The sequence below is a fragment of the Paroedura picta genome, chromosome 9 (assembly GCF_049243985.1).
Source record: "Paroedura picta isolate Pp20150507F chromosome 9, Ppicta_v3.0, whole genome shotgun sequence".
Taxonomy (NCBI): Eukaryota; Metazoa; Chordata; class Lepidosauria; order Squamata; family Gekkonidae; genus Paroedura; species Paroedura picta.
The window spans coordinates 17,155,156-17,175,417 of NC_135377.1; the positions used below are offsets into that span (position 1 = coordinate 17,155,156).

The window sequence follows — 20,262 nt, forward strand, 5'->3', positions numbered from 1 at the left end:
ATCAGAGTGGCGGGCCAAGTGGCGGGCCAAGTGGCCACTTGGCCCTCGAGTGGCACTCGGAGGGGCCCAATCAGGAGCCGCTTCACGGCTCCTGATTGGACACCTCCGAGTTTTTATCCCGGACTGGTCCCGCCCTAACTCCTCCCCACAACCCCTTACTCCTTTATATAGTCTGTGGCGCCCGTGGCGCCACGGGCTGTGTACAGATTATAATTTCTTTCAATGTTAAAAGGTACTAATTTGGAGCATTAATGTTTAGGAATGAACACTGAGGAAAATTACCCTTTGAAAACGGGAGACATCTAGAAACTGTTCTGGTTGGATCCTACAATAAAACAACATAGAAAGAAGAGACTTTTTACTTTACTTTTCTTTATTCTGTATAAATTTTGAAAATATTGGTAGTAGCCTTGGGATAGTCTTGGGAGTGGAGCGGACAGCAGAAAGTCTTTCCTTCACTGACAGTCTTGAAGAAGAAGGAGGAGGAGGAAGAGGAAGAAGAAGAGTTGGTTCTTATATGCTGCTTTTCCCTACCCGAAGGAGGCTCAAAGCAGCTTACAGTCGCCTTCCCATTTCTCTCCCCACAACAGACACCTTGTGGGGTGAGTGAGGCTGAGAGAGCCCTGATATCACTGCCCGGTCAGAACAGTTTTATCAGTGCCGTGGCGAGCCCAAGGTCACCCAGCTGGTTGCATGTGGGGGAGCGCAGAATCGAACCTGGCATGCCAGATTAGAAGTCCACACTCCTAACCACTACACCAAACTGGCTTTAAGTATAAACTGGAGGGGCTATTTGTCAGGGACGTGCAGTTGCACATTCTTGCAGCCCTGAGGAAGTTGGATGAGTTGGCTTTCAAGGCCTTTCCCAGCTCTAGCACGAGGAGTCATCTTGTCTTTTTGTCATTTTACAGCAAGAGTGTGTGTGTTTCTCACTTCGTCAGCAAAGGAATTTTTAAGCGAGCCCTTAAATGAGTAGCACATTGCAAAAAGCAAACTTGGCCACGGACAAGTACCTTCCCAACACTGGATGTTTCACAGGAGAGCCCCTTAATGGAAAGTAATGTAATTTGCATTGTGGAAATTAAATTTTGCAGGCGCCTCAATTGTTGGGATTTTTTTTTCCTTTGCTGCATTTGGCAAAAAAAAAAAGTATCCAAAGCAAAATCCGGCAAGAGGCGGGTCAGAGCAAGCTATTGAGTTTTGAAGCATTAACTTAAGAGTGGGCTAAGCCAGATCGGTGGATCGGGTGCAAGAAAGGTTTTATGCATCTTTCCAACTCCAGATGGAAGGCCTGTATAGCTGATGCTGGGCTATCAGCAGGGACCGGCTTTTAATTTAGTGCTCCGCTGCAAGGGATGAAGATTTTTACAGCTGTAAATAGTGGTTGCTTTCAGAGAAGTCCCCCGAAGCTGTGTAATAATCACAAAGGACTGGTGGCCATTGCTGGTGTTTGGAACAGCCCACTTAATCACCTCGGCAGTTTCCTAGAGTTAATGACCCAAAGTAGGCTAATAAACGCTTTTTGCGGTGTGGCGGGTCTTTCATCTCCATCCTTTACTTTATTGATCTTCATTGAAGCGCTGAAGAGCTTTGTAGTATAATGGCACTTAAGGAGCTAAGAAAGGATGCTGTTGAGACCCCGGTTTGGGAGGGGTTTTTGTTGCTGCTGTTGTGTCTTTTTTTGGTGGTGGGGGGGAATCCCGTCTAAATGCTACAAGTTAAATGTGAGAATTTTCTGAAATGGAAAGCACCGACTTGCCTCTTTGGATTGCTGAGCATGCAAAACAGTTTTGGTCAGGGGTATCTAAAGGGCTCCTCCATCTCATAGCCTGCTCTAGTGATGTTGCTTGCAGTAGGGAGGTCAGCTTCTGGAATGCCTTCTTTATATAAATTTTTTAAAAGTCCAATAACACCTTTAAGACCAACAAAGATTTATTCAAGGTGTGAGCTTTCGAGTGCATGCACTCGAAAGCTGACACCTTGAATAAATCTTTGTTGGTCTTAAAGGTGCCATTGGATTCTGATTTTGTTGTGCTACTTCAGACCAACGTGGCTATCCACTAGAATCTATCTTTATAGAAAGTTCTCTCCAGAGAGTCCCACCATCCACATTGTAGAACATGAAGATCTTCTTGGTTCAGACAAAAAGGGTTATAAATTCGGGTTGGATCTTACGACTCCCACTGATTTCCATCTGATTCTTGTAACACTTTTCTTTGTTATGTTTGTATTCTCATTTATGCTTTGTTATTAAGTGAATTAATTTGGACTGACTTCATTAATGCATAATAAAAGGGCAATGGGGCCCTTATCTGAATTATCTAAGAAGATAAATTAAAAGGGGATACTTAATGGAGGGGGGTTTAAGTGTAACAAATGAAGACTATATTTTATTGTTCTTTGTATTAACAATTTATACTGTCTTATTTCTATATTTCTATCTTTATGAATATATATATAAATTTGTTAAACATTTTAAGGTGATATGACCATATATGGTCATGTCAGCCTACCCTTCCCTCCCAAAATGGCCAATGATGGGCCTGGATGGGATGAGGACCGGAGAGGCTCCAGGTGGGTGTGTATACAGGTGTGCTTCCCAATCATATTCTGCACAATTGTGCCACTTCTCGAGAAAGGCTGGTCGAAGGTTCTACTGGATTAGGGTTGTCAGATCCCCTGGTGAAGGTGGGAATCCCTCGCTCTGAGGCACCATCTCCCTGACATCAACCAACTAACTGATTGGCAGGGGGAATTCACCCTCAAAGAGATCCAGCATAATTACCTATGTGACCCAGAAGTTATACTATCACTTTAGGACAATAGGATGTAGCTCTGGTATTGTGGCCGGGGGGGGGGGGAGAGTCTTTGGTATTATAGAGTTTTTGCCCAAATACTAGTGTCACCCTTACATATCCTGGAAGATATGACATCACTTCTGGATCACGTGGGCAGTGATGTAGATACATACCTGTATGAATGCTGGTCCTCCCTGCTGCTCCTCATAAGCCCCCCCCCCCCCCACACACACACCAGTTGTCAAGAAGGGACTAACAACCCTATACTGGATTCAAATCTACCAGACCAACATGTCCACTCTCTGAAACTCTCTTCATGGAGTAGAAATCTGTCAACGTCTCAAAACTAAAAAGGTACACATAGACAAACTGTTATGAACTCTCTTGACAAATGCATAAGATTGGATATTATACCTAAGAGCCTGAGAATAAAAAAAACATCTAGCCTCTGACAAAGGGAGCCTTAACTCTCAAAAGCCTATCCCACCCTCACCCCCCCCCCCCAATTTTGTTGGTCTTTGTTGCTGCTGAATTCTAACCTAGTTCTCCTTCCAGCAAAGAAAGATATCAGATTATTCTTCCGTTCTCCATCAGAAACGCGTCATTCTTAACTGTAGAACATCTTAGCAGACGAGGGCCATAGGATCCAGTTAAGCAGAATGGAGTGCTGGAATCCAACCATTGGTCCCTGTTTCTAAGTCATAATTCTGAGTGTTGATTATCGTCTTTTACACAGTGATTTCCTTATGTCAGTGTGTTGTAGTACTTGACTTTCTTGTCGGCCTCTTTGAAGGTTATAGATGTGGGCTCTGGCTCATCTGTTTTAATTCTCCATTTTAATAGAAGATTGTTTTTGCACTGCATTTGTTGCTATTTATTTCCTATGACTTTGTCCTGAGACAAATAACTAAATACGTAACATGTGGAGATGCTGTGAATTGTCTAGGCAGATGGTAACAGAGGCTCCATTAGCTCAGCACGTTACATTCTTTGGGTCATTCATTTTGCCAACCATGTTTTAACCTAAGGGAGAGTACATAGAATATTTTCATGAGGGTGGGGGGAAGTAAATGAGGCTTTTAAAGACTCACTTGTTCTCTCTGAGCCAGCCAAACACTAATTTAAGAGCCTTTTCAGTGACCTTTCCTTTGGAACTGAGCTATGTAAGGAAACATTGAAAGACAGGGCTTTTTCTGTGGCGTCTCCTCAACTTTTAAACTCTCTTTCGCTGTATCTCCATTGAGTCTAGTTTTGTTGAACTTAAGTTGAAGGCTTTAATCATTCAGGGTTTGGGTTGATTTTAGTTGTAAGTGTGAAGGTGTGCCTTTTTCTTTAGCTGTTATTGGTTTTAGATTCCCCCCCCCCCGTACTGTTTGTGGCAGCATTTGATTAATATTGACTTTTAAGTGCCGTTTTTATGTGTCAGCTGTCTTTGTCAGTGCGGCAGGGTAAAAATGTTTTTGATTCATTTATGGTAAGTTTTAAAATAAAATGTTGACAGTTTGCAGGACCTTAATTAGCTGAGTAGAAATTCCTCTTCTGCTGTTATACAAACACAGGCAAACACGTGAAAAATAGCAATAAGAAAATAAATCGTAGATAATTCAAATAAAGACATGTGAATAACTGTTATGTGAACTAACATTCAGGAGGAAAGTATTTGTGAAGGATCTTTGGGCTAAAAAAAAAGATACAATGTGCTCTTAAATTTAGGGTTTTTCTACATGGGTTCTTTTTAGTTGGTTCTGGTCCCATAATGCTTTGGTTTATCTCCTGGTTTCCACATATATGTTACCTTTAGTTTTCATTTTGAGTTTTTTTGCTTATCTCATTTTTTCCCTCAGTTCTTTTGAGATGACTTAGGGCTTTTCTGCACTCCATAAATTTAGCGTCTGTCTTACCGTCCAAAGATGATATATTCTGGATGCTCCACATAGGCCCATTATGCACGGCCGCCGAAACGGCGATTTCGGGTCACATGGAAAACGCGGAGGGGGAAGACGCGAAGCACACCGGTTATGTACGGGACGGGGCGCGACGGCGGCAAAACCCAGAGTAACCGATTATGCACGCGGCGATCCGGGCGCCGCTTCTGGTTGCGCCCCGCTCACCCGGAAGCTGCGCTTTCTTCCGCGTTTCACTGATGCGGCTTTTTCGGCGGCATGCACCGAAGCTGCGGCCGGTTGCAGCCGGCTCCGTGCGTTATCGGTATTTTAGTCGCCGCCATTCCACTCCGAATGTGCGCTAAAACCCCCGTGCATAATGGGTCATAGTGTCACCAACCTCCCACGTTTGGCTAGCAAAGCGCCATTTTAAAGCGCAAGTTGGTGAATCCCCAAAAGTGGATTCACCAGCCAAAAAAGTGCTACCCTCTGGCGAACAACCAGCAGGCCGCCAGACAGAGATAGGTATGGAGATGAAGAAGTGCTACTTCTACCTCCAATGTTCTGCCCTCGCACCCACTTCCCTCTCCCTTCTTATGTGGGATGGGAAATGCTTTTTAAAAATGGAGAACAGCCTGGAGCAATGAATATAGGCACACAAGCGTGCAGGCAATGCCAGGAATAAAAGTATTTTTTCCAAAGTTGTGACACAAAGCATGCATCTATAAAGTCCCCCCCCCAAAAAAAAAATCAGGAATGAGATTATTGTTTTAAAGTATTGTGATTCTATCAGGGGTGGCATTCAAAAAGCACTTTTCATCTATGCATGGGTGTTTAAATAGAGAAGTATTAACTAAAAAAATTAGCAGGCATAGTGGGACCTTTAAAACATGGAGAAAGGGGTTTGGCTGCCTGGCTTGATTAACAGGTGAAAGAGAGTCATGTATAAAGTGCTCTCTTCCACCATTTCCAGCAGCAGCTGTGGAGGGAGAGAAGTGCAAAAAGGCAACAGACTAGAGTGAGACAACAAAAAGGTGAGGAGTGGCAGGGAGGCACGATAATATTTAGTGCTATGCCATTCAGCTGACGTAACGCGATTTTTTTTACTGATGTGCGGAAATCCCCTTTTATACTCCAGTATTTTTCTGGAAGTCAATTTTGAGTTCAGTGAATCGTCGAAGGTTTTCACAGCCAGAGTTAACTGGTTGTTGTGGGTTTTCCAAGCTGTGTGGTCGTGGTCTGGTAGTTTTAATCCCTGACATTTCACCAGTAATTCTGGCTGACATCTTCAGAGGTAGGACATGGCAATCTGGGGATTCTTCTGCCAAAGGCCATAAAAATTAAATTGGTACTTAAGAATCCCTTAGGACTGCGGAGTAAGTGTGTTGTAGTGGTTACAATGCTGGACTAAGATTAGGGAGACACAAACTCAAACTTCCATTTTGCCTTCTGGCTCACTGGTGAGGATAAAATAGGTGTGTGTGTGTTTGAATAATTAAATACAAATTTTAAGTCACATTTAGCGACCCATTTTTTTCTATGTAAAATTTGAGGACCAAATACCTGTAGCCTTCTCACCCAGGTTTTTCAAATCCAGTTTTAAACTCAAACATCTACTGCCATCATGTGGCCAAAACAAGTCATTTTTAACTCCAAGTTTATACATGTGACTTCTGGTAAATCTCATCTTGCTTAGTTATGGTAAGACAGAAGGGAAAGACCCCTTTAACAACAAAATCCCTCATGATGAAAGTACTTGATTGTTTAGTGCGCCCCTTTGAAAACCTGTTGGTTAAATTGAAGCTGTTGTAGTACAAGGGTTCAAAGGTTGGATTTGAACCCAGATTCAGACTGGGGCACAGGTTCAGGTCCGCACTGTGCAGTGGAAGCTCACTGGGTGACACTGTCCAGTCACACATTCTCAGCCTAACCTACCTCGGAGAATAAAAAGGAGGAGAGAACAATGTAAGCCACTTTGAGTCCAAAGGGGAGAAAGGTGGGGGCATAGGTGAATTTTAAAAATAGATATGCCTGTTTAGTGATATCAGGGATCACTTGAGATGGGGCATTCTGTTTATTACTTTACAGTGATGCAGTGTTGAAACATCCCATGATAGAAATTCTTAAAAATCAGTCATAGGCTGTACTCCAAAGAATGCTGTTCTGGGAATAAGCTCCCCAGAAAACAGTAGGACTTCTGAGTTGACCTGCTTAGGACTGCGCCCACAATATCCATATAAAAATGGGGGGGGGGGAGGTACAAAAAGGGTCATATTAAAAAGTTTTCTACCTAGCCACTGAAAACACAACACAAGTCAGTGGGGAAAGTGTTATGACTCATAACTGACAACAGGTGGAAAATTCTACCTTCAATAAATTAATATTCTCCACAAATGTATTGTGTTAATCAAGTTGTTATGCAAAAAACAAAAAAGACCCCTTTTATAACAATCAGTTTATTATTTTTCTGAGCCTCTAAAACCCTAGACAGTATCCGACTGAGAAAGGTCTGTCTCTGATAGGTTAACCACATTATATAAGTCCACCTATTAAAACCCTACTGACCTGCTTTTTGACACATGAAACTGCCTGGTGTTGCAGCTTACCCATTCTAGGAGCCAGCAAGGAGTAGTGGTTAGGAGTGCGGACTTCTAATCTGGCGAGTCGGGTTTGATTCCCCGCTCCCCCACATGCAGCCAGCTGGGTGACCTTGGGCTCGCCACGGCACTGATAAAGCTGTTCTGTCCAAGCAGTGATATCAGGGCTCTCTCAGCCTCACCCACCTCACAGGGTGTCTGTTGTGGGGAGAGGAAAGGGAAAGCGACTATAAGCCGCTTTGAGCCTCCTTCGGGTAGAGAAAAGCAGCATATAGGAACCAACTCTTCTTCTTCCTCTTCCTCCTCCTCCTCCTCCTCCAGCAGGAGACCTCCTGGCAGTGCTGCTCATCCCCCTCTCTCATTTGACAAAACAGTAGGGGAGTGGAGGGGAGCAGCATTGATTGAGCCTGGATGTCACTTCCTGTCCCAAAACAGGAAGAGGTGTCCCAGAAGTCTTTGGTCCCCCCCCTTGCTCCTGGTAATTTTGAGCTAAGTGCTGGTAGCCTTAAAGGTGTGTTAGAATGAACCAGACCTTTAAACTAAGAGAACTTTATTTTAATCTGAAAGTTATGAAGCATGTGTAAGTACTTTAGTCTGTATATAGGGGGCCTGATTGCAGAAAAGCCTCAACAATTTCATCTCTATGTGGGTCAGTGCATTCAGCTCCTGTAAAATAGTTTTGCCTGCTCAATTTGCACTGCGCTGACTGCCTTCCGTTTTAAATCTTTGTATCTGTATGTGTGGGCGGAGAGAGGGTCTGTTTCTTATGCATTATTCTTGATCCTTTGTTGAAGACAATGTGCAGGCCTTCTGTATCAGTATCTACAGTATTTGCTGGCGTATAAGACTACTTCCCCCCCTGAAAAACATGCCTCCAAGTTGGGGGGGTCATCCTATACGCTGGGTGCACTCCAGTTGGGATAGACATAGCTGCCCATAGTGGCCCATAGTACTGTAATGTAATGTAACAAACTCTATATTTTGAGTGGAAATGTTGGGGGGTCGTCTTATACACCCAGTCATCTAATACGCCGGCAAATACGGTAATCTGTCTAACTGAAAGTGTCAGGGATTGAACCTGGGTCCTTTGGCATGCAATGCTAGGAGTTCTACCATACCCCCTTTGGATCGTTTTGATTGGAAATGAAATAGTAAACTTTTCTCTTTCCTCCCGATTGTCTTTTTGCTTCAAATCCCACAAATGCCACCTTGTTGTCAGGACCCAGACTCATATTTTGACATGCTTTGAACCCCAATGACAGAAGGTAGCTTCCATCCCATCAAGCGCTGCTTTGTGCTTCGGAAAACCATTTAATTATCATTGAAGTTTTGTTGACCTTCATTTAAAGACATGTGTGCTGTGTTTGGGATCATGAGCTGTGTATGCCTTATTGAAAATGTGGGTAGATATCTGTATTCCAGCCTGCTGTGTTGCTCATTGGCTGTCTTTCTGATAAGGATGGTTATGGGAATGAGTTATTGGGTCCCTGACTGGTTGCCACAATGCTGAGAAATACGAGTCTTAGTTTCATGGAGTATGTGGAGTAGCCAAGCGTGAATTGAATAGAACAGGAGAAATCCATCAAACTCTGGTGTTTGCTGTTTGTTTGCTGGAACAGTCAGTGACACTGAATCTCTTCAGTCTATTACATTTCATTGCTCTCTCATCAGGGATATGATACACATTCTCAAAAACATGCTGACAATATGATCCTGCTTTCACAGAGAGGGGGAAAAATAACATTATAATGCTTAGATAATTAGATGGGGGGGGGAGCTTCAGAGGAGAACAACCTGAACTTTTGCCCACTGTAATTCTTTAAATAAATTAAGCAAGAAATTTGAGGAATTACAATGGGAAAAAAGTTTAGCTCGTTCACCTCTTTGGTTCAGGTTATGTCACTTTGCTTAATTTAACCCTGCCCTCCAAATTATTATTATTATTATTATTATTATTATTATTATTATTATTATTATTATTATTATTATTATTCGATTTATTTCCCGCCACTCCCTTACAGCTCGTGGTGGGTTACAGTGTCTTAAAACCCCCATTAAAACCCCATTAAAAGACATAAAACATTACCAACATGGCGGAAAATCAACAAAACCCGACTCCCCCCCCCCACTACTGGCGGGTGGAGAAGGAGGTCCCGATGATGTTCACTTCAGATCCCAGATCCCAGGGGGCGGGGCGTAGATCTATCTTACCACTTTGCACCACTTTGACCATAAGTGGAACCTGTCTTTCAGGCTTTCTCTTCCACCCCCAACCAAGTTTTCACTGTCCCTCTTTGGTGGGCCCCACATTTCATCCATCTCTGTAATGTACAACAACACATGGACAAACCACCTATTTTGATAGACAACTTTGTTAATATTTAATTGCATTACAGATTATGTGAAGAAAAGCCAAAATTACAGAATGAGGTGATAAGAGGCACAAAAGACCAGTAAGAGATAATATATTTTATTGCTTGTCGCAAAAAAATGCATTACTTCCATTCCACCATATCGCTTGCCCCTCTTGATCCAATCATCTCGGGGAGGATTGCAGCATATCCTTATCCATTGTTGTTCCTCTATATATTTGTGAAACAGCCTGGGGGGTGGAATGTGTCCAGCTGTCCAAGTTGGAATAGGGGCAATCAGGGCCATCCTGATTGGACCTGCCCCTGCAGTTCCCGTCCTCCATCCCTGGACTCTAGCCTCTTTGCTCTCAGACTCCCCTCAGTGCCTGGAGCCAGCAGCAGGTAAGGGGAGGGGCCCTGGGCAAAGGATTGTGGTGGAGGGCCTCCTAACGAGGGCCTCTTGGCCTGCTAGGCCTCCTGGCCTGCTGACTGCCTGCTAAGGAGCTCTCTCCTGGCCCTGCTAACGAGCTGCCCAGCCCCCATCTGCCCCACTTGATTTCGCTGCGAGCTGCGGTCAAGGCCACCTTAAACTGCCTGACCAGGAGCTAGGGGAGGGGACCCTTTTAAGGCCCATTCTTAGAAACGGACTTTGACGCTAGTAAATAATAAAACACAAAATAAAAGTCTAACAATAAAAATAAATTTCAAATTCAGTAAAAACATTCTCTAATCTGTTCAGCTGGTATAAACGGAGCCTGGCATCTAACCTCTTATCGGACCACTTTCAGTTAGTAAAGTAGTAACTTGGCTGTCTCCTCCTTTAGTTGCTGTTCCCCTGCTCTTCTCATTTGCTGGCTGCCACCAGATGGAGCCTGAAGCATCATAGTAAGATTGTGAAGTAACATAGACGGGCAGGGATCAGTAGCCACGCCGAGGCCCCTGCTGGCCTGATCCCTGTGTCAACTGACTTGTATTTGCTAGGGAGGGAAGAAAAATGGTGGTTGTGTGAACAGCACTGTAGTTTGGGAAACGTTCTGTTCCTTGTTCCTGAGGGACAGTTCTATACTTGTATGTGCAGCATTTATATATTCTTGCACGGTTATTTTCCCAGTGGCTATCAGCAAGGCAAAGAGTTCATTTAGTACAGGGGTAGTCAACCTGTGGTTCTCCAGATGTCCATGGACTACAGTTCCCATGAGCCCCTGCCAGCAAACACTGATTTAGTACATGTGGAGAATCAGGATTCAAAACATCTGGGTCAGTTGTGGTAGATGGAACTGGATTGGGGCCAATTATATTTGCAGCCTCAGACAGGTTGCTTTGAAGATCAAGACAGGGTTCTGGGGTGAAAATCAAGAAAGGGGTTTTTTTCTCTTCCATCCCTCTTCCAGGTTATTTTAAACTGAGGACAGAAAGGCCTGGAAGGAAAGGTTCAAGTGGCATTAGTCCCTTGGCCTTTCTGTCTAGCGAATATAGCAATCATACTGGAAAGTATTGTAAATACCCCATTTCATCCTTAAGAAAACATGCAGGATTTCCCCCCATCCTTTGCTGATCTCTGCCTTCTTGTCTTTGTTTCCTTTCTTTAGGAAAGAAGATGCCAAAGGCAAAGGACAAGAGGAAGAAGAAAAAGAATTTAATGGAACGAGCACAGAAGCAACACAGCCTCTTCCTCAGCACGGACCGAGCCGGTCAACAGTGACTTTGTCTCGTGGGAATCCGTTGGGGGATTTTTTGTTTGTTTGTCCGTCTTTCCGTCTTTGCAAAATGCACAGAAGCTGCTACCTGCTCCTGCACTGCAATTCAGCTGCTTTGACAGTATTGGTTGCAAATAACTTGTGGGGAAGAAAAAACAGAGGTCCACAAGCTTGTTTGTGTGTGTTTATTTATACTTTTGTTGTTGTTGATGATGTTGTTATTGTTTTTTTTAAAAAAATGCCTTTCCCCAAGCCTGGAGACTACAGGGGCAGAAGAAGTACACTGAGTTGAATCAGTGTGTATGAGTGTGCATATGTGTGTCCGGGGCTTTTTGTTGTGTTGTTCTGTTTTAATGCCGTGCCATGAGATGGAGATGGCCCTCTTCTTGGCACAGAAGTTTGCAGCAGGCTCTCAAAGGCTGCAGGTCACGGTTGGGCGTCAGACTTGTGCATATTATATAAGAACAAGAAACGGGGCAGTTAGAATTGCATTTATGGCCTTTGTTCCCCATATTGTACTTTTCAAGAGTAAACAACACTAAGCAGAGATTTATAGCTAATGGGTGGAGTCTGAAGTGAGGTCTACATGCCACACTTGCAAAGTGATTTTTCTGTGGCTTTTCCCTTCCCCCAAAAAAGCCACTGTTAAGGGCCCTTCCTGACCAGGAAGGAGGGGAGTTTTTTCCAGTGGGGTGGGTACTCAGTAGAAATTTCTGTGAACATAGCTTCTGTTACCATGTCACACCTTTTGTGAAGAGGGAACACAGTTTCTTCCTCTTCACTGCAGCTTCCCGTCTTATATAGCAGTCCTGCCCTAGCAACAACTAGCGGCAGCATTTTGAAAGGCACAAGAGGCTGGCGGCGGGGGGGAGGGGGAGCAGGAATCACTTGCGCAGACTTGCTTCACTGACAAAACTTTGGATCCAACCCTCCGTATTTGGTCCTCAGCACCTGTTATATTGGATCAGTTGTATAGTCAAACTGCTTCCAACTGATATACTTCAGGAGGTGCTGATTAGTATTCCAGGAGCCCAGCACTTCCCTTGTGTACATATTATGCTGACGACATTTAAATAAACCTATTTACAATACACATGAGTCTGTTCTCCATATGTGCAGTGCATGGTTCACTGGTTCATCATCTGAGTTCCTGTTAGGCGTGCAAGTGGGTTCGTGTGTGCAGATCTTAAGAGCCGTTGACTTTCTAAGAGGCGGCGTGGAAGGAAGAGAAAAAGAGACTCGGTTTACACATAACATCAAATTGGACAGCCACCAAAGGAATTAACCTGGGGGTCTGCAGTCCTGCATGCTCTTGCTATGATAATCAAATGCTTCTACTTCCACAACAAGCTATAGTTTGCTGTTACATTGGAATGAGAGAAACCACAGCCTGCTCCTTCTTTCCCATGAATGCAAACACTGTAGGATCCCACTGAAATCTATGGCAGGACCATAGTCTTTGTTTGTTTGTTTTAGAACCTAGAATCATAGAATCATAGAGTTGGAAGGGGCCATCCAGGCCATCTAGTCCAACCCCCTGCTCAACGCAGGATCAGCCCAAAGCATCCTAAAGCATCCAAGAAAAGTGTGTATCCAACCTTTGCTTGAAGACTGCCAGTGAGGGGGAGCTCACCACCTCCCTAGGCAGCCTATTCCACTGCTGAACTACTCTGACTGTGAAAATTTTTTTCCTGATATCCAGCCTATATCGTTGTACTTGAAGTTTAAACCCATTACTGCGTGTCCTCTCACCTGCAGCCAACGGAAACAGCATCCTGCCCTCCTCCAAGTGACAACCTTTCAAATACTTAAAGAGGGCTATCATGTCCCCTCTCAACCTCCTTTTCTCCAGGCTGAACATTCCCAAGTCCCTCAACCTATCTTCATAGGGCTTGGTCCCTTGGCCCCAGATCATCTTCATTGCTCTCCTCTGAACCCTTTCAATTTTATCTACGTCCTTCTTGAAGTGAGGCCTCCAGAACTGTACACAGTACTCCAGGTGTGGTCTGACCAGTGCCATATACAATGGGATACAGCACTGACCAATTGTACACGGCACTGACCAGTGCCATATACAACCTATAGCATTTCCTCCAGCATGATGGCATCCCATCGGGGTTCACGTTCCATCAGGGTGACGGTTATTTGCCCCCCTGAGCCTTTCATGAGTTGCCAATACTTGGTTGACCACCCTAGTTGGGGGGCAGGGGTACCCCTTTTGCCAGTGATCTGTAGAGCTGCCACCAATCGAAGCAAACCCTGTGGAGCTTGATGGACCAAAGTTTGACCTAACGTCAGGCTGCTTCAGATTTCCAAGCAGATGCAAAAAGAAAGCAATGGAAGGAAACGTGCAAGTGAATTAAATGCAAGTGTCAAGTGTACGTTGAATGTAAGAATGATAAAGAGGAAGAAGAGATGATAGAGGACTGTTCTAAAAACAGTGGCACATAGTAGGTTGCCAGCTCTAGGCAGGGAAGTACCTGGAGGTTTATGGGACGGACCCTTAGGAAACTGGGGTTTGCCCTACAGTGCACTCTCCTAAGCAGCCATGTTTCCCAGGGAAATTGATCTCTGTCGTCTGCAGATCAGTTTAATGGTGGGAGCCCCAGCCCCCCCCCCCCCCCGCCCGCCCCCGGAGGTTGAAATCCCTAGCACTTGGAGAAGGGTCAATTATTTTTCATCTTCAGTAACCTGAGTCTTCAGGCGCTGCAGGTGAGTAGATTCCAGAAGCATTGTATGTTTGGGAAGCAATGGGTTTTTATAATATTTATTTTATTTTTAAATTTATTACACTTATATACCGCCCTCCCTTAGGGCAGTTTACTGTGAAAGATTTGTAGTACACTACAAAGAAAGTGTCATGAACCTTATAACATACCAACAGTGGAAAGTATAACATTTTCATTATAACATCTGTTCCACTTAATATTTCTGGTAAGGGTTTGGAGGAGGGGCACGTCTCATGGCCAGTTTGGTGTAGTGGTTAGGAGTGCGGACTTCTAATCTGGCATGCTGGGTTCGATTCTGCACTCCCCCACATGCCACGATACTGATAAAACTGTTCTGACCGAGCAGTGATATCAGGGCTGTCTCAGCCTCACCCACCCCACAGGGTGTCTGTTGTGGGGAGAAGAAAGGAAAGGCGACTGTAAGCCACTTTGAGACTCCTTTGGGTAGACAAAAGCGGCATATAAGAACCCACTCTTCTTCTAAGTGCCACTCAGTGCTTAACACCGACTCAGGACAGGTGTCCCGCCCCTGAGTGCCTTCTCCTTCTCCAACTGGCTTGCCTGTCTGTACATCGGACAGCCAATTGTCTTCAGTCCTCCACCCCTGACCACCCCCTCCTCCTTCTACTTCCCTCGGAGGCTCAGAGGCTGCAGATCCCTGCCAGTGAGTTCCCTTCCTGGGGGCCTCCAGCCTGCAGTCCTGGGGGGGAGGAAGAGGCCATCCACAGAGTTCTTCCACCCACCTGCCGATCTATTGCCCATTGTATTCCTGAGTGCAATGGGCTTTGCCCCTAGTTTCATTATAACCTTTAAACTTTACATTTCTGCAAAAGAGCAATTTCATTAGTCCATATATCTGTACATTCAAATTTCCAAGGAGTGTTTGCAGTTGGTGGTGGGGGGAGGCCTCTGGGCTCTAGTTGGTGGCTGTTTCCTGGGCTTCAACTTAAGTCATCTTTAAAACAAACACATTTATTGTGATTATATACATATATGATCATTATGAAAAAATCTAATGAAAAGAGAAACTAACTTCTGCTGGAGAAATGTCTCCTGTCCACCTGGTTTGCCCTGATGTTGGCCACAGTTTAGCACAGGGGTAGTCAAACTGCGGCCCTCCAGATGTCCATGGACTACAATTCCCAGGAGCCCCCTGCCAGCGAACGCTGGCAGGGGGCTCCTGGGAATTGCAGTCCATGGACATCTGGAGGGCCGCAGTTTGACTACCCCTGGATAATGTAACAGGCCTTCTATTAATCACGAGTGCATCTTCATGTAATGCTTGTGCCAGAAACAGGGCCCATGTGCAGGGTTTCCAAACATTATTTGTAACTTAATCACATTGCCACTTATTCATAACTAGATTGGTGTTTCTTGCTTTTAATTTAAAAAAATATCTTGGATACACACTTTTCTTGGATGCTTTAGGATGGTTAGGGCTGATCCTGCATAGAGCAGGGGGTTGGACTAGATGGCCTGAATGGCCCCTTCCAGCTCTATGATTCTATATCTCCCATGGATGTTTAAATACGCACTTCAGTTTCATTCACGATTTCATACTGACAAGCAGACTGTTTCCTTGGAATGAGTCCTAATGTATTTAAAGCTCCTTGCTCGTGAAGAAGCATTTGTCAGCGGACAGCCTTCACTGCAGCTAACTTTAGCTGTATTCTGCTCAGAATTGTCCTTTCCGGTACTATTGATAACAGTGTGAGAATTGGCCCCAAATCCCTACTATAAAAATAGCTGACTCAGCGGAGTGTCATTGCGGTTGCCTTTGGGTTTGTCTCCAAACCAGAAGTTAGCCTGACCAAAAAAAAAAAAATGCACGCAATTTTAAAATGTTCTTTTTGCAGCATACTTGGCTATTGGAACCTGGACATTATAAAATTAACTACTGTGGTACATGCCCTTTTCACATGGGAAACCTCCATGCAGATTCCTGGCTTCTGCTACTACATTTCACATATGCAGAAATTCTTTTGTTACAATTAAAGCCAGCTTGGTATAGTGGTTAGGAGTGCGGACTTCTAACGTGGGGAGCCGGGTTTGTTTCCCTGCTCCTCTTGCACATGCAGCCAGCTGGGTGACCTTGGGCTTGCCACACCACTGATAAAGCTGTTCTGACCAAGCAGTGATATCAGGGCTCTCTCCGCCTCCCCTCCCTTACAGGGTGTCTGCTGTGGGGAGAGGAAAGGGAAGGCGAATGTCAGCTGCTTTGAGACTCGTTTGGGTAGAGAAAAGTGGCATATAAGTACCAACTCTTCTTCTAAACACATCAAAGATAGCTAAACATGCAAAGTCAGCCCTACCACCTTCACTAGGCTATTCTGTATTACGATCAATGCATTTTAAATCATAACTGTTTGCAGTCCCCATTGCCATGTGACTGTTGGCAGATGTTGGACGATGCAGATGTGGGGTGCATACCATGTGACGTGGGGTGTCACAAAATTGCAGATAGGCTGCAGTCCCATTTGCATGATCTTCTATCTGATGGAGCATCCTAGTGCCACCTGTCCTGAGACTTGCCCTGGAGGGTCCATGTCATGCATGCTTGGGAGGCGAGAACTCCATATTGCCTTTTCCAGATATCTATGTACATGCCAGAACCAGACTGTAGTACCTGGGACGAGGGTGCTGAATGCAAAGGGAAGCAACACAGAAAAGTTCATCAGCATGCCTGAAAGGGGAGGGAAGAACGAAATGAGAGATCAGACTCAGTCTATAAAGAGAGCAGAATGAAATCTGAAATCTGAAATCTGAAGGCAGGAGGACTGTAGTACTTTATTCAGAAGGAAGGGACAGGGTATCCTAGGAGGAAGCCAAAATCTATCACAGCAGTGCTAGACGTCTCCCTGCTATGTTAGACTCCTAGGTGGGTGGCGGTTATCACACAGGGACATTTAAGAACCAAAGTGTGGGGCGGTACACTCCATCAGGGTTCCACCACCTGTATTAGTGATGCAGAATAGGCTTTGAGACGCATGAGGAAGGGGCTTTGCAGGTCTGCTTTGACCCTTGGACTGCCTGTTGAGGATTACTGAGGCTCAATGACTATAGAATGGGCTTCTCTACCAGGTCTTTTCTTGCTTTCTAGGGCAGTGGTTCTCAACCTGGGGGTTGGGACCACTTTGGGGGCCAAATGACCCTTTCGACCCTTTCACAGGGGTCACGGCAGGGCGAGCAGCTTGGCCGGGGGAGCACCATCTACACAACAGCCTTGCGGGGTAGACCGAGATAGAGCGTTTGTCTGTCTGGAGCAGTGGAAAAGAGCGAGATCGGCATGATGGGACAAGAGGCAGAACTGAACTGAGAAACCCCGGAAGGAAAAAAGAAACAATTTATATACAATCGCGAACCATGGATCTTCACGCCATTGGTCAGTTTCGGTTTAATCTCTGTGAAAGAGCACTTGCATAACTTTATGGTTGGGGGTCACCACAACATGAGGAACCGCATTAAAGGGCCGCAGCATTAGAAAGGTTGAGAACCACTGGTCTAGGGGGAAACTGCCTGTACTGATCTCAATGTGATTCATTAGAGAGGCTGGCATTGGCTCCTAGCACTTGGGTGTTTCATATTATGCTTCTGGATCTCCTGGTTTCTGGGCTGAAGTCTTCCTCCCAAACAAGTCTTTCTAATCTAATGTAGGTGCTTTGCATGGATGGAGTAGAAAACATGAGAGGTATCCATGCTCAGCTCAAAACTATAGTCAACCTCAGCACATGGCGTTACACGGAGGAATGGGTCCTGGGTGAGTCAGATGCAGCCTGCCATTTAGATGACTGCTACCTTCATAATTGTTGCCTGGGTCTCGGAAAGGTCACGGGTCTTTAATCCGTACACTCCCCTCATCCCTCCCTTGAAACAAATATTTTCCTTTAGCGAGCTGTTTGCTTGGCTGAATGAATCACGCCAGGACAATCTGCATGATGATTGCTACTTGCTAACCAGAATGTACTTCAGGCCCAGGACTGTCAATCGGCAAAATCCCCCTGGAAATTGCAGAGCGCCCACTTCACAGCGAATCAGAAGAACGGGTTGGAACCAAGAGGCCTCAGGAGTGTGAAGCATCTGGATGCGGTGTAAATATTTAGGCTTGATTTGAAGCACTGTATTTGGTTTGGTAGAAAACTGTCGGGTATAATTACTATCTCTGCTCCATGAGGGGTATACTCTAGCCTTTCCTGTACACAGAGTGGAGAAGGAATCCTCAAAGAACAACACAGTCGAAAACAGAAGTACATTGAGAATATAAGTAAGTCCCAGAGGGGTCAGACCAAAGATTCATCTAGTCCAGCATCCAGTTTCCCACAGGGGCCAAGCAGCTAGAAAACTCCCCTGCAGCTCTCCTTTGGCAACTGGCCTCCAGAGCCATATTCCCTCTGAATAAGGACATCCTATTAATTCATTATGGCTAAGGGCTAATGAATTAATGGCTGGATTCATACCTCAGTATAAGGCATGTTTGCTTAAAGCATGGTTTGTGCAACAGTCTGGCCGTTTCTGCATGAGGAATCTGCCACTGGAGAGCCTCTGGTTGCTGGCAGGTTTTAGAGCCCCCTCCACATGACATTGTCTGCAGGGGCGGGCTTGAGTTTTGGCCAGAGTTTCCTCGGGGTGAGGGAAATCACTCCAACTGGATTTGCCACTTGTTATCATGCTTCTCATCAGGGAGCAACCAGGGGCAACCCGGTATGGAGAGGGAAAGTCATGATAGTCTCTGTAGCTTTGCCCCACCCCCGCACCCACCCTCTCCTCTCCATTTCCTGCTCCGAAAATACTTTTCTGTATAATTCAGCATGCTGGATTCAAACCCTGTACCACCTAAGGGACGAACAAGATTTTCAGGGTATGAACTTTGGGGTTGGAAGCTCTTATCTGACTGAAAGAGATTTTTTTTTTCTCAAAGGCTCATATCTTGAAAATCTTCTTGGTCTCTAAGGTGCTCTTGAACTTGGATCGAGCTGTTCTGAAGATCAAGACTGCCTTTAGCAAAGATCTCAGAGTACCCTTCCAATGCAGAGCCAGCTTGATATGAGAAAGCTGACTAGTTCCTTGCTAGCTTCTGTTTCATTCTGCTGTTGAAGTTGCTTTGGGGAGTTATATTGTCCTTTATCTTCACTGATGGTCTGGTAGAAATATTAAATGGTAAATGAAATTAGCAGATTTTATTAAAATGGGAAGCAATTGCGAAGGCCAGACAGAAGGAAAAACAGAAAAAAAGCTGGGCACAAGCTGGAGAAAATGTACTTAACCAGTCTTAGATGCCACTGAAATCCAGTTCACCAGGCTGAGATGTTATATGCACTTGTGCAATCCTATACATATTTTGGGACAAGTGGGATTTCATGTTGCATTTCCAGGATTTTCCCTCCTTAAGAATGCATATGGAAAAAGGGATTGTCCTTTAAAAGCTGGAAGGATTAAAACTTCCTAAAGAGCACATTTCCAATATGAGAAGTGCTGTGGGGGTACAAGATAGCCCCCTTTTCCCAGAACCAGAAGCCCACATTGCTTTTTAAAGTCTAATTTCACACCTGGAGTTTCACTTGCAGAACATCACTGTCATGGCCCTGAGACAATGTTCCACAGATGCCCTGCCAAGTCTAAGTGCACTTGCTATGTGCACTGAAGAAGAGCTTTAAAAACTTGAATATTCCTGTTAATTTGTTCTCCTTCTGCAAATCAACACCTGGGTTATGTCATCCCCCAGTTGTCTTGTGACCATCTTGACAACTCCTGCCAGAAATGGAGAGAGGATCAGAGGAAATGTATTTGACCTGAGCCCATGAACAAATTTGCTCATCCTCCTTTTGGAAGGAGCAGGCAAACAAAGACAGTGGTTCTCTCACCAGAACACATAGAAGCTCGAGGAAGTTTTCTTGAGGCCTACTGTCTTCGGTGAAAGAGTTAAGCCTCCCTCCAAAACCATAGTTGTGGGAAGTGTCATAAGTTGGCTGTGATTCCCCATCAAGGCAAGAGATGAACAGAGGTGGTTTTCCATTGCCTGTCTCTGAACAGCAATCTTGGATTTCCTCGCCGGTCTCATATTCATGTTCTAAGCAGGGCCAATGCTACTCAGCATCCAAGATTTGATGAGATTGGGCTAACCTGGGACATCCAGAGGTGGTTTTCCATGGCCTGTCTCTGTATAGCAATCTTGGATTTCCTTGATGGTCTCATATCCAAGTTCTAACCAGG

At 44.8% G+C, this 20,262-nt stretch overlaps 1 protein-coding gene across 4 annotated transcripts in view; it reads left to right on the forward strand.

Annotated features, from left to right (window-relative positions):
- Positions 1-12,419, forward strand: part of RSPO2 (R-spondin 2) — a 134,690-nt gene extending 122,271 nt beyond the window's left edge. For 3 of the 4 annotated variants that reach the window (XM_077351658.1, XM_077351655.1, XM_077351656.1), the window contains one exon: positions 11,219-12,419. In XM_077351658.1, the coding sequence (XP_077207773.1) occupies positions 11,219-11,331 (113 nt within the window). In that variant the 3' untranslated portion in view covers positions 11,332-12,419. Of the gene's footprint in view, positions 1-9,674; positions 9,732-11,218 lie in introns of all 4 variants that reach the window. The other variant, XM_077351657.1, reaches the window with a different exon arrangement.
- Positions 12,420-20,262: the final 7,843 nt, after the last annotated feature.